This window comes from Pan paniscus, chromosome 9, assembly GCF_029289425.2.
Source record: "Pan paniscus chromosome 9, NHGRI_mPanPan1-v2.0_pri, whole genome shotgun sequence".
Classification (NCBI taxonomy): domain Eukaryota; kingdom Metazoa; phylum Chordata; class Mammalia; order Primates; family Hominidae; genus Pan; species Pan paniscus.
In genome coordinates this window covers 123,488,323-123,505,690 of record NC_073258.2, presented here as the reverse complement: position 1 = coordinate 123,505,690, position 17,368 = coordinate 123,488,323, and the positions used below count along the sequence as shown (strand labels likewise).

General features: G+C 45.3%; 1 protein-coding gene across 2 annotated transcripts in view; it reads right to left on the bottom strand.

Moving 5' to 3' along the window:
• Nucleotides 1-17,368, bottom strand: part of UBASH3B (ubiquitin associated and SH3 domain containing B) — a 158,214-nt gene that overhangs the window by 10,094 nt on the left and 130,752 nt on the right. For both annotated transcript variants that reach the window (XM_034933911.3, XM_003819970.6), the window contains exons 6-11: nt 15,025-15,233; nt 9,512-9,644; nt 8,081-8,201; nt 7,332-7,454; nt 5,334-5,426; nt 3,023-3,167 (exon numbers count right to left, since the gene is read on the bottom strand). In XM_034933911.3, coding sequence (XP_034789802.1) covers nt 3,023-3,167; nt 5,334-5,426; nt 7,332-7,454; nt 8,081-8,201; nt 9,512-9,644; nt 15,025-15,233 — 824 coding nt within the window. The remainder of the gene's footprint in view (nt 1-3,022; nt 3,168-5,333; nt 5,427-7,331; nt 7,455-8,080; nt 8,202-9,511; nt 9,645-15,024; nt 15,234-17,368) is intronic.

Genomic DNA, 17,368 nt, shown 5'->3' with positions numbered 1-17,368 from the left:
TTTCTCTCAGCATGCCTGTTTCTCCTAGGAAACAGCCTTCTGAGTCTCACAACACCCTGGGGGATAGGTAGAGACCTGAATCACCACTTGTTGGGGCTGTACCTCATTGTTCTGGAGCAAGCTCTTTCTCCTCTTTTTCTGTCCCCGTCCCCACCTCTCACCCAGTTCCATCACCATTTATGTCACCTCATCTCCCAGGCCCATCCCCTCCCCACAGTGACAAAAGGCCACTTTGTATGGCCCAGGGAGTCATTTCAAGGGTGAGACCATGTAATGTGTGAGATTTATGTAGGTGAAGAGCGGGATACATGCTGGGATCTGGTTCGTCCTGATCAGTTCTTGCCTATGGCTTCTCCCAGCACCTTAAAGTGGAGCCTGTGAATGACTCCAGTGTCTGGAGTCCTGATGGGCTTGGCCTGAGTCAAAGCTTCCTCACCCTTGTCAGCAGGTCGTGTCATGCTGCTAGCCACACCTGCAGGCCCTGTACTGTCCTCAGAGTCAGGTGGCCTTACCCCCACCCACTCAACCTGGAATACGGTGCTCTGGAAGTCAGGTGGCATCCCCGAAACTGTATCCTCCCCCATATACTCTCTGCTCCCCACCTTGCTGTGGTCCAGGTTGTAAGCACAGGCCCCTGCTTTGAGCCTCATGCCAAAGTTTGATTTGTCTCCCCTCCAACACTCCAGATCCATACCCTCCCCCAGTCCCCTGTCCTCTGAGTCAGGGCTCTGTTCTGAAGCCCCACCCAGCTGGTGTGGATTTTGTTTTTTCTGCCTTGCTCCTCTGGCCCAGCTCCTCGAGGCTGGGGTTGTTTTCAAACCCCCAGGCCCTGGGCTGGTCTTGCTGCCTGTGGATGATGCTTCAATATTAGTCACCAGCCTGGTTAGCTTCCCTAACTCAGCTTTCAGTCCCAACTCCCTCCTGTTCTCTTCCTACCCCTGTTGCAAGGTGAGAGGGCTCTTTCAGCAGAGCCTGCCTGATTCACACTACCCCGGCTCTCAGGGCTTCCCCTTCTGCCTGTCACCACGTGTCTTCAATCATCTGGGCACCACTTCCTTGCTTCCAAAGGCTTGTCCATTTGGCATCATTAATTTCATAGGGAATTAAACTCCGGGGCTGTCCCTTTCACATGCTTCAACTTTGGCTTTCTCAACTGATTTTTCAAATTAGAGGCTTCATCTCCTACCCCAACTCCCTCGCCAAACAGAAAATGGTTGAATTGAATTCTGATTTGCCGGAGAGGAAAAGGCAATCTGGAATAAGGACTGTGTCCTGATCCCCAGGCTCCCGGCATTCATCCTTCTGCTCACACTGCTGGTGGGGTGTGTATCTGAGTGTACATTGACAGGCTCAGGTAGGACGATTCTGGAGACCTTGGTAAGGCCGCTTGGGAGGCAATGGCAAAACACATCTAGAGGAAATATAAAAGACATAGTTGACCTAAATTGGTCTGGGTGGGGCTGGTGGTAAATGATGAAAGTCACTTAACCAATGTTGGTGGCAATTCCCCCTCTTTCCAGGCCAAAGGGATGCTGGCTGCTGCGTGGGGACAACAATTTATTGCTAATTCCCTGCAAAGAACAGAAAAACAGTGGCCAGAGAGGGGATAGAACAAAATGTGAAGTGTATTCATAGGGGATCCTGTTGATTGATCTAATTTTATTTTTGAGGAGTGCTAATTCCTTTAAGACAAGCAGCAGCAGCACATAACTAGTTAATGGGGTTATCCGAGGTCTTATTTGCTGAACAGAAAAAATGAGTATGGAAAAAGAAAATATTCTCTATTACCTTAGCCAGAAATGCACATTGCTTTAATGTGGTTTGGGTAGGTATTTGAAATGAAAGGTCAACAGATATCACATAAGAAAGTTCTGCTTATATTGACCACTTGTTACAAACTCTGCCTTAAGAAATATGAACTTAATTCCCCATTATAATGGTTGTGACTATCTGTTCCTTCTCAAAGAGATTTTTACAAATACCTGAGTAGACTTTTGATAGTTAAGGTAACTATATTATTATTAATTCTTTTTTTTTTTTTTTTCAGACAGAGTCTCACTCTGTCACCAGGCTGGAGTGCAGTGGCATAATCTTGGCTCACTGCAACCTCTGCCTCCTGGGTTCAAGTGATTCTCCTGCCTCAGCCTCCTTAGTAGCTGGGACTACAGGCGTGTGCCACCACGCCCAGCTAATTTTTGTATTTTTAGTAGAGACGGGGTTTCACCATGTTGGCCAGGCTGGTCTTGATCTCCTGACCTCACGATCCACCTGCCTCGGCCTCCCAGAGTGCTGGGATTATAGGCGTGAGCCACCGCGCCCAGCCCTATTATTAATTCTTAATTGTATACATGCAGATTATTCACCTGTAAGCAATCAACAAACACTTTTTAAAATCCCAGCACAGTTGGGTCTAATGGAAAAAGGAAAGGAACAGGAATGAGATGACTGTACAGCAGATTGCATGGTGCTGGACATGTGGAAAATGAATAAAGTTTATTATTATTATTGTTATGTGTGGTCACTAAATGTATAAATACCTTCAGGCAAGTTATTTGAACTCTCTCATACGTAAAAATGGTTTACCTACATTCTGGGGATATAGCAATAATAAACAAAGATAATACAGAGATTTAAAAATGCTTTGAAAAATTAAACGTAGAAACTGTAAGACAAGACATCATCATCTCCCTTATTGCTCCAATCTTCTCAACTGCATCAACATTAGCTTGTGCTTATTGCTGGAATGCAAAATTGTTTTATTACACTGAAACAGGTATAATAAAGTCAGAAAAATCCAACACGGGGGTGAGTCTGGAGAATCTAATCCATACTAGTGCCAAATATGAAAAAAATGCTGGCTTTTCTCCAGTTTTGATTTCTAAAATCATAGCTCGTTTTCCACCACTATGGACAACTGCCTGGAGGTGATGTCCAGCCCTGGCTCCTTCCTGAACCTGGCCTAGTGCTAGTGCAGAAAGCACTTCCACACTGGCCTCAGTAAGCAGCAGTTTCCGAGGCTTACCTGTAGGTTGTATCAACACTCAGGTTGGCTGCAGCTAACTCTGATGGAGGTATCCATGCAGGTAATGTGCTCCCAGCAACCCATTTTGTCCACTCAAATAAGCCGGGCTCTACACGGATCTTCAAGTGATTTTCTTGTTGTAAACCTTAGGGGTAAAATACAGTGAAGACGAAGGAAGTGCCTGTGTATTCTCAGGCCAAGTTGTTATAAAAATTCTGATAAATCAGCTATTCTCTTTCCTACTGGCTGCTATATATAGCTAAACAGAAATGGAAGCATGTGGATTTGGACAAGGTTTTTAATTTTTGTGCATTACTAATACATGAGTTTAATAGTCCTGCCGTGCCCCCAGGATGTATGCTGGCTTTAAGTCATATCTGACTTCAGGAAAAAAGCCACAGCTCATTATCCATATAATTTATTCGAGGCTGGGTGCGGTAGCTCATGCCTGTAATCCCAACACTTTGGGAGGCTGAGAGGGCAGATTACTTGAGTCCAAGAGTTGAGAACAGCCTGGCCAACATGGTAAAACCCCATCTCTACCAAAAATACAAACATTAACAGGGTGTGGAGGTGTGCACTTGTGGTCCCAGCACTCAGGAGGCTGAGGCAGGAGAATCACTTGAACCCAGGAGGCGAAAGTTGTAGTGAGCCAAGATTGTGCAGCTGCACTCCAGCCTTGGTGACAGAGCGAGATTCTATCTCAAAAAAAGAAAATTTATTCAATTCTGTGACTACCATAATTCCTCTTTCTTTCTTTCTTTCTTTCTTATTATTATTATTATTATTGATATGGAGTCTTGCTCTGTCACCTAGGCTGAAGTGCAGTGGTACAGTCTCGGCTCACTGCAACCTCCGCCTCCTGGGTTCAAGCAATTCTCCTGCCTCAGCCTCCCAAGTAGCTAGGATTACAGGCGCCTGCCACCATGCCCAGCTCTTTTTTATTTTTTTTTGTATTTTTAGTAGAGATGGGGTTTCACCGTGTGAGCCAGGATGGTCTCGATCTCCTGACCTCGTAAACCGCCCGCCTCGGCCTCCCAAAGTGCTGGGATTACAGGCGTCAGCCACTGCGCCTGGCCCCCATAATTCCTCTTTCCAAAGCAAATTCCATGATGGCCTTACCAAGAAACTTCAGATAGTCTCTGAGTATCCAACATCATATTTGAATATCATGTAAATTATTCATTTTCTCTATCAGAAAATCTAATGCTGAACATTTACTAGTAGCAGTGTAGAAGTCCTCCATTTTACTGTAGTGTAACTGGCTTCCTAGAAATAGTCCCTGCTTAGTTATCTTCATATTGCATGTAGTCCAGTTGTTCTGTGCAAATTTAATACATAAATCCCTTCTGGTAGTGAAGAGGTTTACTTAAGGTTAAAGGGTAGAAGACTCAGATGCAGTGTCAAATTCTTTGTTGGCTTGTTTATTTCTGGCTCATTCACTTCTTGGTAGAAGTAAACAGTCTAATCCTGTTGCTTTTAGTTTTCCTTCCCATGAAATGAGAATGGAGATACCTGTAACTCACGCTTCCACAGATTTTAGGGTGAAAGTTGAGTATCTTGGTAGCAATGGTGCTTTTAAAGTCTTTCTAATTAAGTAAAGAAAAAAATGATGATTAAGATTTGAGGCTCCTAAGAGCACCCTTGCTGCTGTAAACAGGGGGCAAACAACAGATCAAAACAGGAAAGTTATTTGACTATTAAGTGTAAAGAAAGGATCACACTCTGTAAGTTCTAAACATTTTGCAAGCCTAGGATTCATCCAAGAGCACTTTAAATTCTCAAGGAAAACATTAGTATACTTCCTTTTATTTTGCTTAGGCTGCCAGAGTTTTTTTTTTTTTTTTTTTTTTTTTTTGAGATGGAGTTTCACTCTTGTTGCCCAGGCTGGAGTGCAATGGCTCAATCTTGGCTCACCGCAACCTCCGCCTCCCGGGTTCAAGCAATTCTCCTGCCTCAGCCTCCCGAGCAGCTGAGATTACAGGCATGCAGCACTACGCCTGGCTAATTTTGTATTTTTACTAGAGACGGGGTTTCTCCATGTTGAGGCTGGTCTCGAACTCCTGACCTCAGGTGATCTGCCTGCCTCAGCCTCCCAAAGTGCTGGGATTACAGGCGTGAGCCACCGCGCCCAGCCCAGAGTATGTTTTTGTGACTTGTGCAAAGATTGCCTTCTGAAAGAATCCTTGCTTCATTCCAGATTCAAAGCTTTCAACTGGCAAATGTCCCATGGCTCTAAGATAATTTATGTGGGGGGCTGCCTAGAAAGAGAGGGATGGACGACTTGTTTTTGTCAACCTGCAAGTCTTACCTTTCAAGATATTGTGTGCAGTCTGAACGCAGCGAAGGGACGGGGAGCAATAGACATGATCGATAATGGTATTGCTCTCTAATAAGGCTTCACCTGCAAAGAAAACCACAAAAAAATCAGTCTGATGGATTTACTCAGTCTCACCTTGACCCTCAGTGTGAGAGGGGGCCAAGCAGTAAGCTCCTGTAAACCCCTCTTTCCTAACTGGGGCTCACATAGAGCCAGTAGTTTCAGCATTTGTTAGTTTCTAACAAAACCCCTCATCGGCGTTCCTATGAGAGCAAGCGACAGAGCCCTTCTTGTCTTGTCTTTTTTTTTTTTTGAGATGGAGTCTCGCTCTGTCGCCAGGCTGGAGTGCAGTGGTGTGATCTCGGCTCACTGCAACCTCTGCCTCCCGGGTTCAAGCCATTCTCCTGCCTCAGCCTCCCGAGTAGCTGGGAGTACAGGCGCGCATCACCACGCCCAGCTAATTTTTGTACTTTTAGTAGAGATGGGGTTTCAACATGTTGGCCAGAATGGTCTTGATCTCTTGACCTCGTGATCCGCCTACCTCAGCCTCCCAAAGTGCTGGGATTACAGGCGTGAGCCACCACACCCGGCCCCTTCTTGTCTTTTCTTTCCCTTTCCTCTGGTGCTAACAAGTGGTAAAGGCTTTAGCTAGGAGATATTTAGAAACAGGACAATACTTTGGCTTCAAGTTTGTGAAAGAGGATTTATTTTATGAATATCAGGTCTTGTTTTAATTTTATTCTGTGCTAACCAAAATCTCAACATGTCATATTTTTAGATACCAGAGATAAATCCCAACACCTCATACTTTAATGCTATCCTCATAAAATCCACTTCTTTAAAAAATTTATTATTATTCTTAATTTAATTTTTAGAGATAGGGTTTTGCTCTGTCACTCAGGCTGGAGTGCAGGGGTGTGATCATACCTCAGTGCAGCCTCGAACTCCAGGTCTCAAGCAATCCTCTTGCCTCAGCCTCTCAAAGTGCTAGATTATAGGTGAGAGCCATCACGCCTGGCCTGGAATCCAGTTATTTTGTCTACTGGATTAAATCCAAACACCTTAATATGGTGGCCAAGGTCTTCCATGAACTTGCCTTTATGCATCTTGCTAGCCTCATCTCTGCCTTGCCTCACAATTTATACTCTAGACACAAGACACTTTGTTTCCCCTGCATTCCTGAGGCTGTTTCTCAAGCCTAAGACTCTTTATGTGGTCCCTCCCACTGAGAATGCCATTTCCTCACTCCTATTCCTTCTTTGCCCAGCTAACTTCTACTTCAGCTCTCAGCTCACCTCTTCACTCTTAGATGTCTTTTTGTGTTCCCATAATATTCTGTGACCATGCATAGCTCTATGTATATCACTATGTCTGGATGCATGCAATCAATACATACACATTAGTGCATAGCTCTATGTATATCATATTGTATGATATTTATCCACACATAAGTTTGTTTCCCTGACTCACACTTGGGTTCCCCTAGTCCAATACCTTGCACAAAGTAAGTGAGCACTAAATATCTGCTAAGTGACTGAACAGAAAATACTATCTCCCTGTGGCAGTGATGGAATGGGCTTGCAAGGAGCTAGGCATCTTCAAAGGATCAGTTGGCCTTTACAAATTCAGCAAGTCCAGGGTCCATCTTCTTCACTCTTGTCCTCTTCCACAGCCATGTTTGGCAGATGCTGCTGTCTTGAACTAGAAGCTGACCTGTCTGCTACATCCAAGAGTGAGCACAGTAACCCACGCCATTACTGGATCACGTGCTCCTCAGTAAGGACCACACCTCATTCACTTTGGTCAACCAACCCAGGGCTGAGCACAGTGTCCTAAACTTAATGGTTGTGTAGTAAGTTCCTTTTGAATTGAGGAAACTTGTAGGAAAGTTATAGAAACCCACAGGAAGTGTCTTGCATATCCGTGGTACCAGTGTTTTGAAGGAGGAGGCAAGAAATGCCTGGAGTGCAGTCACTCCAGGATACTTACCCACTAGTCTTGCTTGCATGCATCCAAACACAGTGATGGGAGCATCTTTCTCGTAATCTCGGAAACCACCACTCCGCTGAGGTAAACTATGAGGCATGTTCAGGTTGGTGCGTATGTAGCGGCCTGAAAAATAAAAAGGTTAGACAGAGGATACATACGTTTCTTGTTTACTTGGGACTCCCTTACTGATCCAGACACTCTCCACCCCCATTCCTTCTTGGCCAATGAGATCACACTGAGCTCTCTGGAGCTGATGGAAAATAGCAAGGCTGACGTTTTGTTTCATAAAGTGACTTGGAATCCACTTTTCCATTCCACTGACAGAAGTGACATGAGGTAGTTTCTCAGTGAAGGTAATAACCAGGCACTTTAAAGCAGGTGAGATTCCCTGGTTAAGCAAGCCTCTGTATCTTCAAATGCTACTCAAATGAAAATGGAACCGAGCGAGCCAGGGAGATTTCATGGCAGGAACTCTGGCCATAGGATCAGGGCACGTTTCTGCTGCTGACTTTGCCATATGACCTGGGGCAAGACATCTGTCTTCTTTGGTCCGTGGTATCCCAGTTTATAGAATGGGGACAAGAACACTTACTTCTTGTCAAGACAATCAGGAGGGGCTTACACATGACAGACATCTTCTATAGTACGCAAAACTATAAATGACTCCATCTAGATAACTGTAGCTTGACTGTGCCCCCTAGAGGCCACTATGGGTATGGCAGTGCTGAGCAGGCCCACCAACAACTCACCTTTGGCATCGAAGCACTGGGACAGCCAGTACTTCCCAAACACAACATCCATCCTCTCACCATGCCGACACACAAAAAGGCATCGCTTCTGGGGGCCGGGCTGGCTGTTGACCCTCAGCGGCTGCAGAGAAAGAAAGGCTATTAGTGAAGACACACATGGCAAAGTGGACATGTCTTGGAGCCAGGTGCCAGGTGAGCTGAGCTCTACTACCAAAGCTGCCAAGGTATGACTTGGTGAGGACAGTAAGACTCGTCCTACAGACCTCATAAGTTATTTGGAGGCTGAAATAAGATAAACTGCATGTGCTTTATAAAATAGGAAGGGTTATGAAAAGGGCATTATTGTTGCTATGGCTGCTCTTTGTAGGAGTAGCGTTTGGCCATTAGTAAAATATGACGTCCACTTTAAGTTACAGCTCAGAGGTAAAACTAGCCATTCGTGTAGAGAGAGCCATCTAGTGGGACACCTTCCCCCCAAAAAGGGGCAATTCATCAACTTCTTCAGGGAGTGAGGACTTCTGTGATCACAAATGTGCCTACCTCTTCTCTAAAGTGTGTGGACAGACCACATGGTCCTCATGGTCTGCTCCAGTAATGAGACCCTGTTTTCCTATTCTAATCACTATGTAGCCTCTGCTGTCTGACTATATATATGATCCCCAAGATGAGACAACTGCTACCTCTGGGTGATGACATAGGCAAATCTAGTCAAAGGCTTGTCCAAATGACTTTGGCTTCTATAACTGCTGGATGGAACCTTACAGATGTTTCTACATTCCTTCTTTCTGATATAGTCAGCTTTTCCAGTTTCCTTAGCGCGGGCCAGCACTTCACATTTGCTTCTAGTTGCCCTGACATGGTTAATATGTGGAACGGTGGCATGATCCTTCCCATCTCTTTTCCTATTGTTCCTTAATTTAAATCCTGGGCTCCAGCCACAATGGTTACTCTCTTGATCCTCAACATGCTTGAACTTTCAGCTTGCCTCTATTTGTACTGTTCAACAACGACTCCCTGCCTCCTTCCATCTCCAACCTTCCTTGAAAAAGTTAACACATACTGAGCACTCATTATATGCCAGTTGTGGTGCCAAGAGCCTAATTTTATTATTTTCTTTAATCTTTGTAACAACCTACAAAACAGATACAACTATGGGCATTATTCCTACTTTAGAGATAAACTCTCCTCCTATCTCTGTGGAACAATGTTCCTTATGAACCTAGGTTCAAATGCTGGAAGTAACTGTCAGTACTGCTCATCTGACTCTTCCTAGCCTTGAATTTTTGTATATCTTTTATAATTTGGTGTACTTTCTTCCCAAGAGATCGCGGAAGCTTTGGAGACAGCAAGGGCAAGGCCTCATACTTAATAAATAGGTTCTCAGTGAATCCTGGTTAGAGTTGGGGGTGTGACCCTAACAATCAGCCTTACCTGCATGGGCTGGCAGATGATAGTAAGAGGAGTCGTCTCCCCGAGCCCCTGGTCCTCATAAGGCCGCCTCTCCAATACTCCATCCCCAAATGTGAGAGAGTTGGACGATGATGTATTTAAGATTGAATAAGAACTGCAGAGGAAGATAAGGAAGGTGTTAACTGCTCTGGCCAGCAGTCATTAGCACTTCCTCCTGGGCTCAACAGGAGTGTGGGAGTTAACTCAAAGCCCTCTGTGGGTAGCACAATGATGGGGGATGCTGAGCAGGAGTGGCCTCATTCCTAAGGGAAAAATACCTTGTTTTATACTGAAGTCTTGCAGTTAATAAATTAGAGGTAGGCCGGGTGTGGTGATCACACCTGCACTTTGGGACGCCGAGGCAGGCGGATCACTTGAGGTCAGGAGTTTGAGACCAGCCTGGCCAACGTGGCGAAACCCCATCTCTACTAAAAATACAAAAAGTCAGCTGGGCGTGGTCGTGCGTGCCTGTAGTCCCAGCTACTAGGGAGGCTGAGGTATGAGAATCTCTTGAACCTGGGAGGTGGAGGTTGTAGTGAGCCAAGATCGCACCACTGCACTCCAGCCCGGGCGATACAGCGAAACCCCGTCTCAAAAAGAAATAAGAATAAAAATAAGTAAATAAATAAATTAGAGGTAGATGGATTTCTGCACTGAGGACAGATATATTCATTCCTTTGGGCAGGGATGGATCCTAGTGATTTTGTGCCACGCATGGTTGGCACCAAAGACAAGTTCAAGAATAACAACATATCAATTATCTGTTTGCAGCTATTTTTCTGGTTCAAAAGAAATCTACGATCCCTGTTGCCTTTCATATTTCCCGTGGTAATTTCCATCTGAAGTGAAGAGTGATGGGGGCTATTTTCACCATCTCCACCTCTTAGCCAGTGGCTCCTAACAGTCAAGGAAACTTTGTGCCAAAGTCCCCTATTCTACCCTCTTCAGTCTCCAAACCCTATCTCCCCCTCAATCATGCCTCCAACAAGATGATTACAAATAGAATTATTTCAGAGAAGACCATTCTCACCAGATGTTTAGAGCTGTGAGCCAAGAACTGTCATTTCTGAGTGTAACACTATAGCTACAGAAGCCTAAAAGAGGTCTTGCTGAAAGGAAGACAGTCAAAACCTGCCAAGCTTCAATTATTGTCAATAGTTAAGACTTCCACAAAGCTTTATCTAATAAACATTGCAATGTAAATATGGTTGTTAGGCAAATCCAGTGAACATCTTTGGAATCACTGAGCAGAGTCCAGGGGAAACATTTAAATTTTATAGATTTCTTGCTTCTTTACAATTTGGGTAGCCATCCATCCCAGTTTGCTCCATATACTCCTGGCTTGCATCTGTTGATGAGGCAACCCATTTAGGCTACCACCTGTTCTGGATTATTAACTTTTAACATTGTATTATCAGAATTTTATTTTATTTTAGAGACAGAGTGTTGCTCTTGTCGCCCAGGCTGAAGTGCAATGACATGATCTGGGCTCACTGCAACCTCCACCCTGCAGGTTCAAGCGATTTTCCTGCCTCAGCCTCTGGAGTAGCTGGGATTACAGGCGTGCGTCACCACGCCCGGCTAATTTTTGTATTTTTAGTAGAGACGGGGTTTCACCATGTTGGCCAGGCTGGTCTCAAACTCCTGACCTCAGGTGATCTGCCTGCTCGGCCTCCCAAAGTCATGCTGGGATTACAGGCGTGAGCCACTGCACCTGCCCCATAATTTTATTTTTGAAAATACCTTTTTATATTCACCAATATAATACAGCAAACTGGTTGTTAGTAAATTTTTGTTCCGTCACTTTCAGAAGTGGCTCCTTTTTCACTAGAAGTGATAGACTCATTCTATCTACTTATAAACGAAGGTCTCAGAAGTCTCATGCCCTGAAAAACTGATTTTGAACCCTTGTGCATATCAGAATCACCAGGAGACTTAAAAAAAAATACACTCGTGCTGGGGTTCTGCTCCTCACACATTGTGACTCAGTAGGTCAGGGGTGGGACCCAGGAACCTACAGTTCAACAAAGCAGCATCAGTCTATCTGCATATGTTGCCAAGTGAAACCTGTTACAGTAAAATTTAAGTAACTGTAGCCCAAGGAAATCTTGTGCCGTTCACACAGTATAATAGACCAGCTATTCTACTTTATTTTAAACTAAGACTCTCCCAAACATCACACAGTTCAAGAAAATCCAGTTTGGCTGGGCACAGCGGCTCACGTCTGTAATTCTACCACTTTGAGAGGCCGAGGCAGGCAGATCACCTGGGGTCAGGAGTGCAAGACCAGCCTGGCCAACGTGGTGAAACCCCATCTCTATTAAAAATACAAAAATTAGCTGGGCGTGGTGGCACACACCTGTAGTCCTGGCTACTCGGGGGGCTGAGGCAGGAGAATCACTGGAACCCAGAAGGCAGAGGTTACAGTGAGCTAACATTGCACCACTGTGCTCCAGTCTGGGCAACAGAGTGAGACTCCATCTCAGAAAAAATTAAAAAAAAAAAAGAAAATCCAGTTTTATTGTCTGACTCATCAAAGCTTCAGGGTGCAAAATGTCTGGCTACCTAGAATCGTTCTTGTACATATCTGTTTGTTTCTTTATCGCAGCTGTGAAGATACTGATAGGATCCCTTTTCTCCCTCCTTCGTCTCCCATGGCAAGACGAATGCCAGCCTCTTTCCCTTCTTAACTGTCATTATAATCAAAGGACCTGACTCACTCTGAGATAGCGTGGAGCTGCCAGTTCCAGTAAGAAAACAGTCAGATGCTTCTTGCTCAGAACAGTGGAGGGAGGAAGCCGGGCCTGACATCCAGAACATCTCAAGCATCGGGAGAGCTGGCTTCTCCCTGCAACACGCCAGGCCTGTGCTAAGTCCAAGCGGCCAGGCAGCTCACCCAGCTTCAGAGAACACAAGGGGGCTTCATCAACTTGTCTTGGTTCATAACTCAGAACCAAGTAAGACACTCCAGTTAGTGTGGAGAGAACGTATTTCCTTAGGAGGGACTCAGAGAACTGAGAAGCACTCGGCAGGGAGTGTTGTCAAAATCATTGAACCCCAGTCATGACTTGTTGCCTGGATCCCCTGGGCAACTCCCACCATGCCAGCCAGGCCATGCTTGACATCCCCCTGGGGCTCTACCTCCTGATGTCTCTCTTGGGTTAGGAGAGAGAGAAGGTCTGTGTCTGTCTTACAAGTAAGCTGGGCTCTGCCTCCTTGAGTCATTTGACCTCTGGGGTTAAATAGGAAAGTGCAGTTCATCTACAGCATTGCTTTTATGGAAGACACATTTCCTTTGATGAGCACTAAGTGAGGACTGGCAAACACGAGATAGAAAAAAGAGATTTTATAGTCACCGCTATACACCACCAGACTCTGAACCATGCAAAGCTAAGCTCTGTATTGCAGTCTTCCCAACAACCTTATGAGGTAAGTGCAATTATTAGTTCCATTTTCTAGATGAGCAAACAGAGGCTCAGAGAGGTAATGCAACTTTGCCAAGGCCACACAGCTGGTAAGTGGGAGAGTTATCATTTAAATACAAGACTACTGGAATCCAGTCTCAAATTCTTAATTACAATAAACTAATGCCTAACTTATTTCCCTACTTTGAGCAGGGTTGGCTGTGGAAGCTGTTAGTTTAATTTCAGACATTGTTCTCACAGACATGACATCATTAGTAATCTCTCAAATAAAAGATGACACAAAGACCTCCCTGGGACGCACTGACCGAAGTCACTCAGGTTCACCTATACGTCGGCCTGAGCTGTAATTTAGGGAAGAGTGGGTTTGGATGGAGTGAACTCTAAGAGATCAGCACTGCTTCTCACATACCTCCACTTTTTTTTTTTTTTCAGACAAAGTCTTGCTCTGTTGCCCAGGCTGGAGTGCAGTGGCGTGATCTCAGCTCACTGCAACCTCCACCTCCTAGGTTCAAGTGATTCTCCTGCCTCAGCCTCCTGAGTAGCTGGGACTACAGCTGTATGCCACCACGCCCAGCTGATTTTTTTTTTATTTTTGGTAGAGACGGGGTTTCACCATGTTGGTTTGGCAGGTCTTGAACTCCTGACCTCAAGTGATCCACCCACCCTGGCCTCCCAAAGTGCTGGGATTACAGGCGTGAGCCACTGCACCTGGCCATACACCCACTTTTAAGACAGAGATCTGATAAAACAGCAACTCCAAGTACTGTAAAATAAAAAATAACAGATCTGAGAACTGTGCTTTGTCAGGCAAATAATGTTTTAGTTCTCAGTTTATTCATGCATATTTTGCTTTACTTGTTGTTGTAGGGATTAAAATGGAGACTTTGGAAACCCAGCTTATATATTTTGATCTTCCAAAGCATTTCTGAAAAAGCAAAATGTTTGGGGAACATGAGACAGCTTTGACCTCTAATTTTGTGCCATCCAATTCTGGAGGCTCATGGGCTGGGCTGAGGTGGGAGCAGAGTGAGAGAGAGGGGGAGGGATTGCTGGGTGGGGTTATTGAGGAAGAAAATATTCTTTCCCATCTTTGGATTTGTGGTTTGTCTGTTTGTGGCTCACTAGGGTAGGGGACCTTTATTTTCTCCTTCCAGGCAAAAGACTTGATGAAATCATCTCTCTCTGCTTCTCCTTTATGGCAATAATAACAATATTAGCCACCAAGCAGCTGGTGCTCAGGGCTTCTGCCTCTCAGCCATGTTGCCACATGACAAAAACAAGAGGGAGAAAAACAAACCAGCATGCAGACCCTGGCTAGATGCCCCAGTGTGCCAGGGAAGCGCTGGCTTTGAGCTGCTCCAACTAAGAAAGAGAAGATGCCTTTTGTTTCTATTTTATCTATTGGGACAAAGTTGGCCACTGAATGTGGTACCAGTATGGAATGGGGGCAAAATAGTAATGAGGGACGGGTGGAAAGTTATTACCCTAAAGAAGACTGGCAGAGGGGAGGGGGGAAATGGACCCCTTTTCAGTCTGGCAGTTGCCTGTTCCCTTAGACACGGTCTTTGTTGTCTAGGCATGCACAGGCTGTGTCTGGGGACTTGCTCAGGGTCACTTAGCAAATCAAGGATACAGTTAGGGCTCCTGCCTCTTGAAACCCCCTTCTCTATTGGTCTGGATGGCAGGGTAGTAATCTGCCCAGCTGCTTTGGGAAATCAGACCACCCTGACTCATGACCCAGGATAAGGTGGACAGAAGCCCTAAAGCAGTGAAGACGCAGCACTGGGATGATGCCACTCTTCGGCCAGAAGAGATGGACCCCAAGCCACCTCAGTTTAGTCTCTGATCAGGAACTGAAGCAGACAACCATGGCAAATGGGGCAGGCAGAGGGAAGCAGAGCAATCCATTTCACATTTTTCCCATGCCTCAAATCAGCTCCTTTCCTGGAATTCTGGAATCCACAGGGCCTTCTTCCCATGGACTCCATTTACTGCTGCCCTGTGTATCCAGGATCCAGTCTGCCTTAGCAACATTCTTCAAATGGCATAAAGGTCTTTGTGTCTGCTTACCCATGAAATATCCAGGTGCTGCATTCATCAGCCTTGGTAATGTAATTCTCAGGCAGGAGTCCAGAGCAGCCGGTGGTTAAGGACGTGCCATAGATCCAACCCTCGCTGGTGCTGGTCTGCTCCATTGGAGACATGAAGATGAAGTCCCCGGGGACCAGCTCTAGCTCATCGTCATTTTGTGGGGTATAGGGGTAGATGACCTGTAATGTCTGGAAAAGGAAGAGAGGGTGAGTGAGCCCCACGCCTCACCATTCTCCTGAGCGCCTTGAGGGCAGGACTGTGTGTTCTGCATTAATACTGCACACCTCCAGAGGGCGATGTGCCCAGGAGCCCTTGGGGTCTGCAGGCCCTGAGTAGATGTGAATTCCTATCAGAGAGCACTTCTCTCTTCAGGGTATTACAGGTGTATGCCTGGTGCTAGAAATGGTTCCATACTTTTCTTCAGGCATGTCTAGATTTCCCATCACGATTCAAGTATCGTTTTTGGAAATTGACCTGAAATCCTGTAGGCTGTCTGGCCAACTGCTGTATAAATGGACATGGACCTAGCTTCCCTTGCTTCATCTGATAGTCACCATGATAGACACCTGAAACCCAGCTCATGGAAAGCCAGTCTTCCATACGGGGGTTACAGAGGGGCCAGGTGGAGTGTCTCTCCTCCAGGAAGGCTCAGGGAATGAAGTACCCCCTTTCTGTGTAACATAGCTCTTTATTTACGAATTATTATTATTATTTTGAGATAGAGTATCACTCTTGTCGCCCAGGCTGGAGTGCAATGGCATGATCTCAGCACACTGTAGCCTCCGCCTCCTGGGTTCAAGTGATTCTCTTGCCTCAGTCTCCCTGGTAGCTAGGATTTCAGGCGGCCGCCACCACACCTGGCTAATTTTTGTATTTTTAGTAGAGACAGGGTTTCACCATGTTGGCCAGGCTGGTCTCGAACTCCTGACCTCAGGTGATTCCCCTCTCTTGGCCTCCCAAAGTGCTGAGATTACAGGTGTGAGTCACCATGCCCGGCCAACTTAGCTCTTTAAACCAGACATGGTTCTTGCCTTAAAGGAGTTTTCTTTAAACCTACAGTTTTAACAAAGATCCTGAATGAAAAATGTCTAGACATCAGTGTCTATGTCAGCATGTAGCCAGCTTTCATCAGATGGAGAAAACGTTCTTACTTTGGGCTCCGAAACAGCCCCCAGGCCAAAAACAGGCCATGCCAGTTGGCTATTTATTCTTTATTTCTTTTTGCCTTCGTTTCCTGGTATGTATTAACATCACAGGTATAGGCATGAAGGTACTGTAGAAAACATTTATTTTAGTATTTTTTATTACTAATAGTGGGAGACCTCAATAGTAAGGAAAATATTTCTTATCTTATTTGTTTCACAAGGGACACAAAGACGGAGAAAGCTTTAACAGCTTTTACTATTTTCTAGGGTCTCAAAGCCATTAGTTGGAGGCTAAATATTCTGGTCTCCACTTACGTATTTCTAACTTTGGCTTCAGGCTTCAGTTTCCTCATCTATAAAATAATACTTAAGCCCATAAAACTTAAATGAGACAATCTAAGAAAACACCTTAGGACAGAGCCTTGTGCACCGAAGGGGCATAATTATTTCTACAGAACCAGAGCACCTGATCTCCCACGTCACATCCTTCCTTCCAGCCGCCCCTGATCCCTGGACTCTGTGCTGGGTAGGCCTGTGAACTAATTGGCTGGTTGATGTCAAGGTGATACACCAGAACATGTTACAAAGAGAGAGTTTCCTTCTGGAAATCGCTAAAGAAAGGAGCCAGTAAAGGTGTGATTCTTTTCAGAAGATGACAGTCATGGTGCAGGGAGCTCATGTGCCCCGCTGCATTTCCGATTTTCCTTTTACGTAGGGCACCTGTTTGTTTCCCTAATTCTGACTCCAGCATCTTTCAGTTCTAGGTCTTCCCTCCTCTGATTGCCTCCTTATTCTTCCTGTCCCTCTGCCTCATACACACTCAAACCACCTCCCCAAACAAGCCAGGAAGGTTTTCTGTGGGATTGTTAAATCAGCTTAAAGGGAAAAACAATTCACGCGAAATCTCCTAAACTGCAAAGCTAAATGTGTGACGTCCCATGAAAAGGAACATTCTTTTTTTTCTGGGACAAGTGGAGAAAGTCACCGAGTCACAGGGAAACAAGCCTAAACTTGTGTTCCTTAAATGTTCAAGCACAGCATGGTCTTGGCTAATAATGCCTTTGGCCCTGTAGTGCCTTTCCCTTGAGAAACTCAATGTGATTTCAGAGAAGTCCTCATTTGTTCTATCCTGTGGGCGGGGGGGGTGGGATTCATTCTATCTATCTCTAGGTTATCCC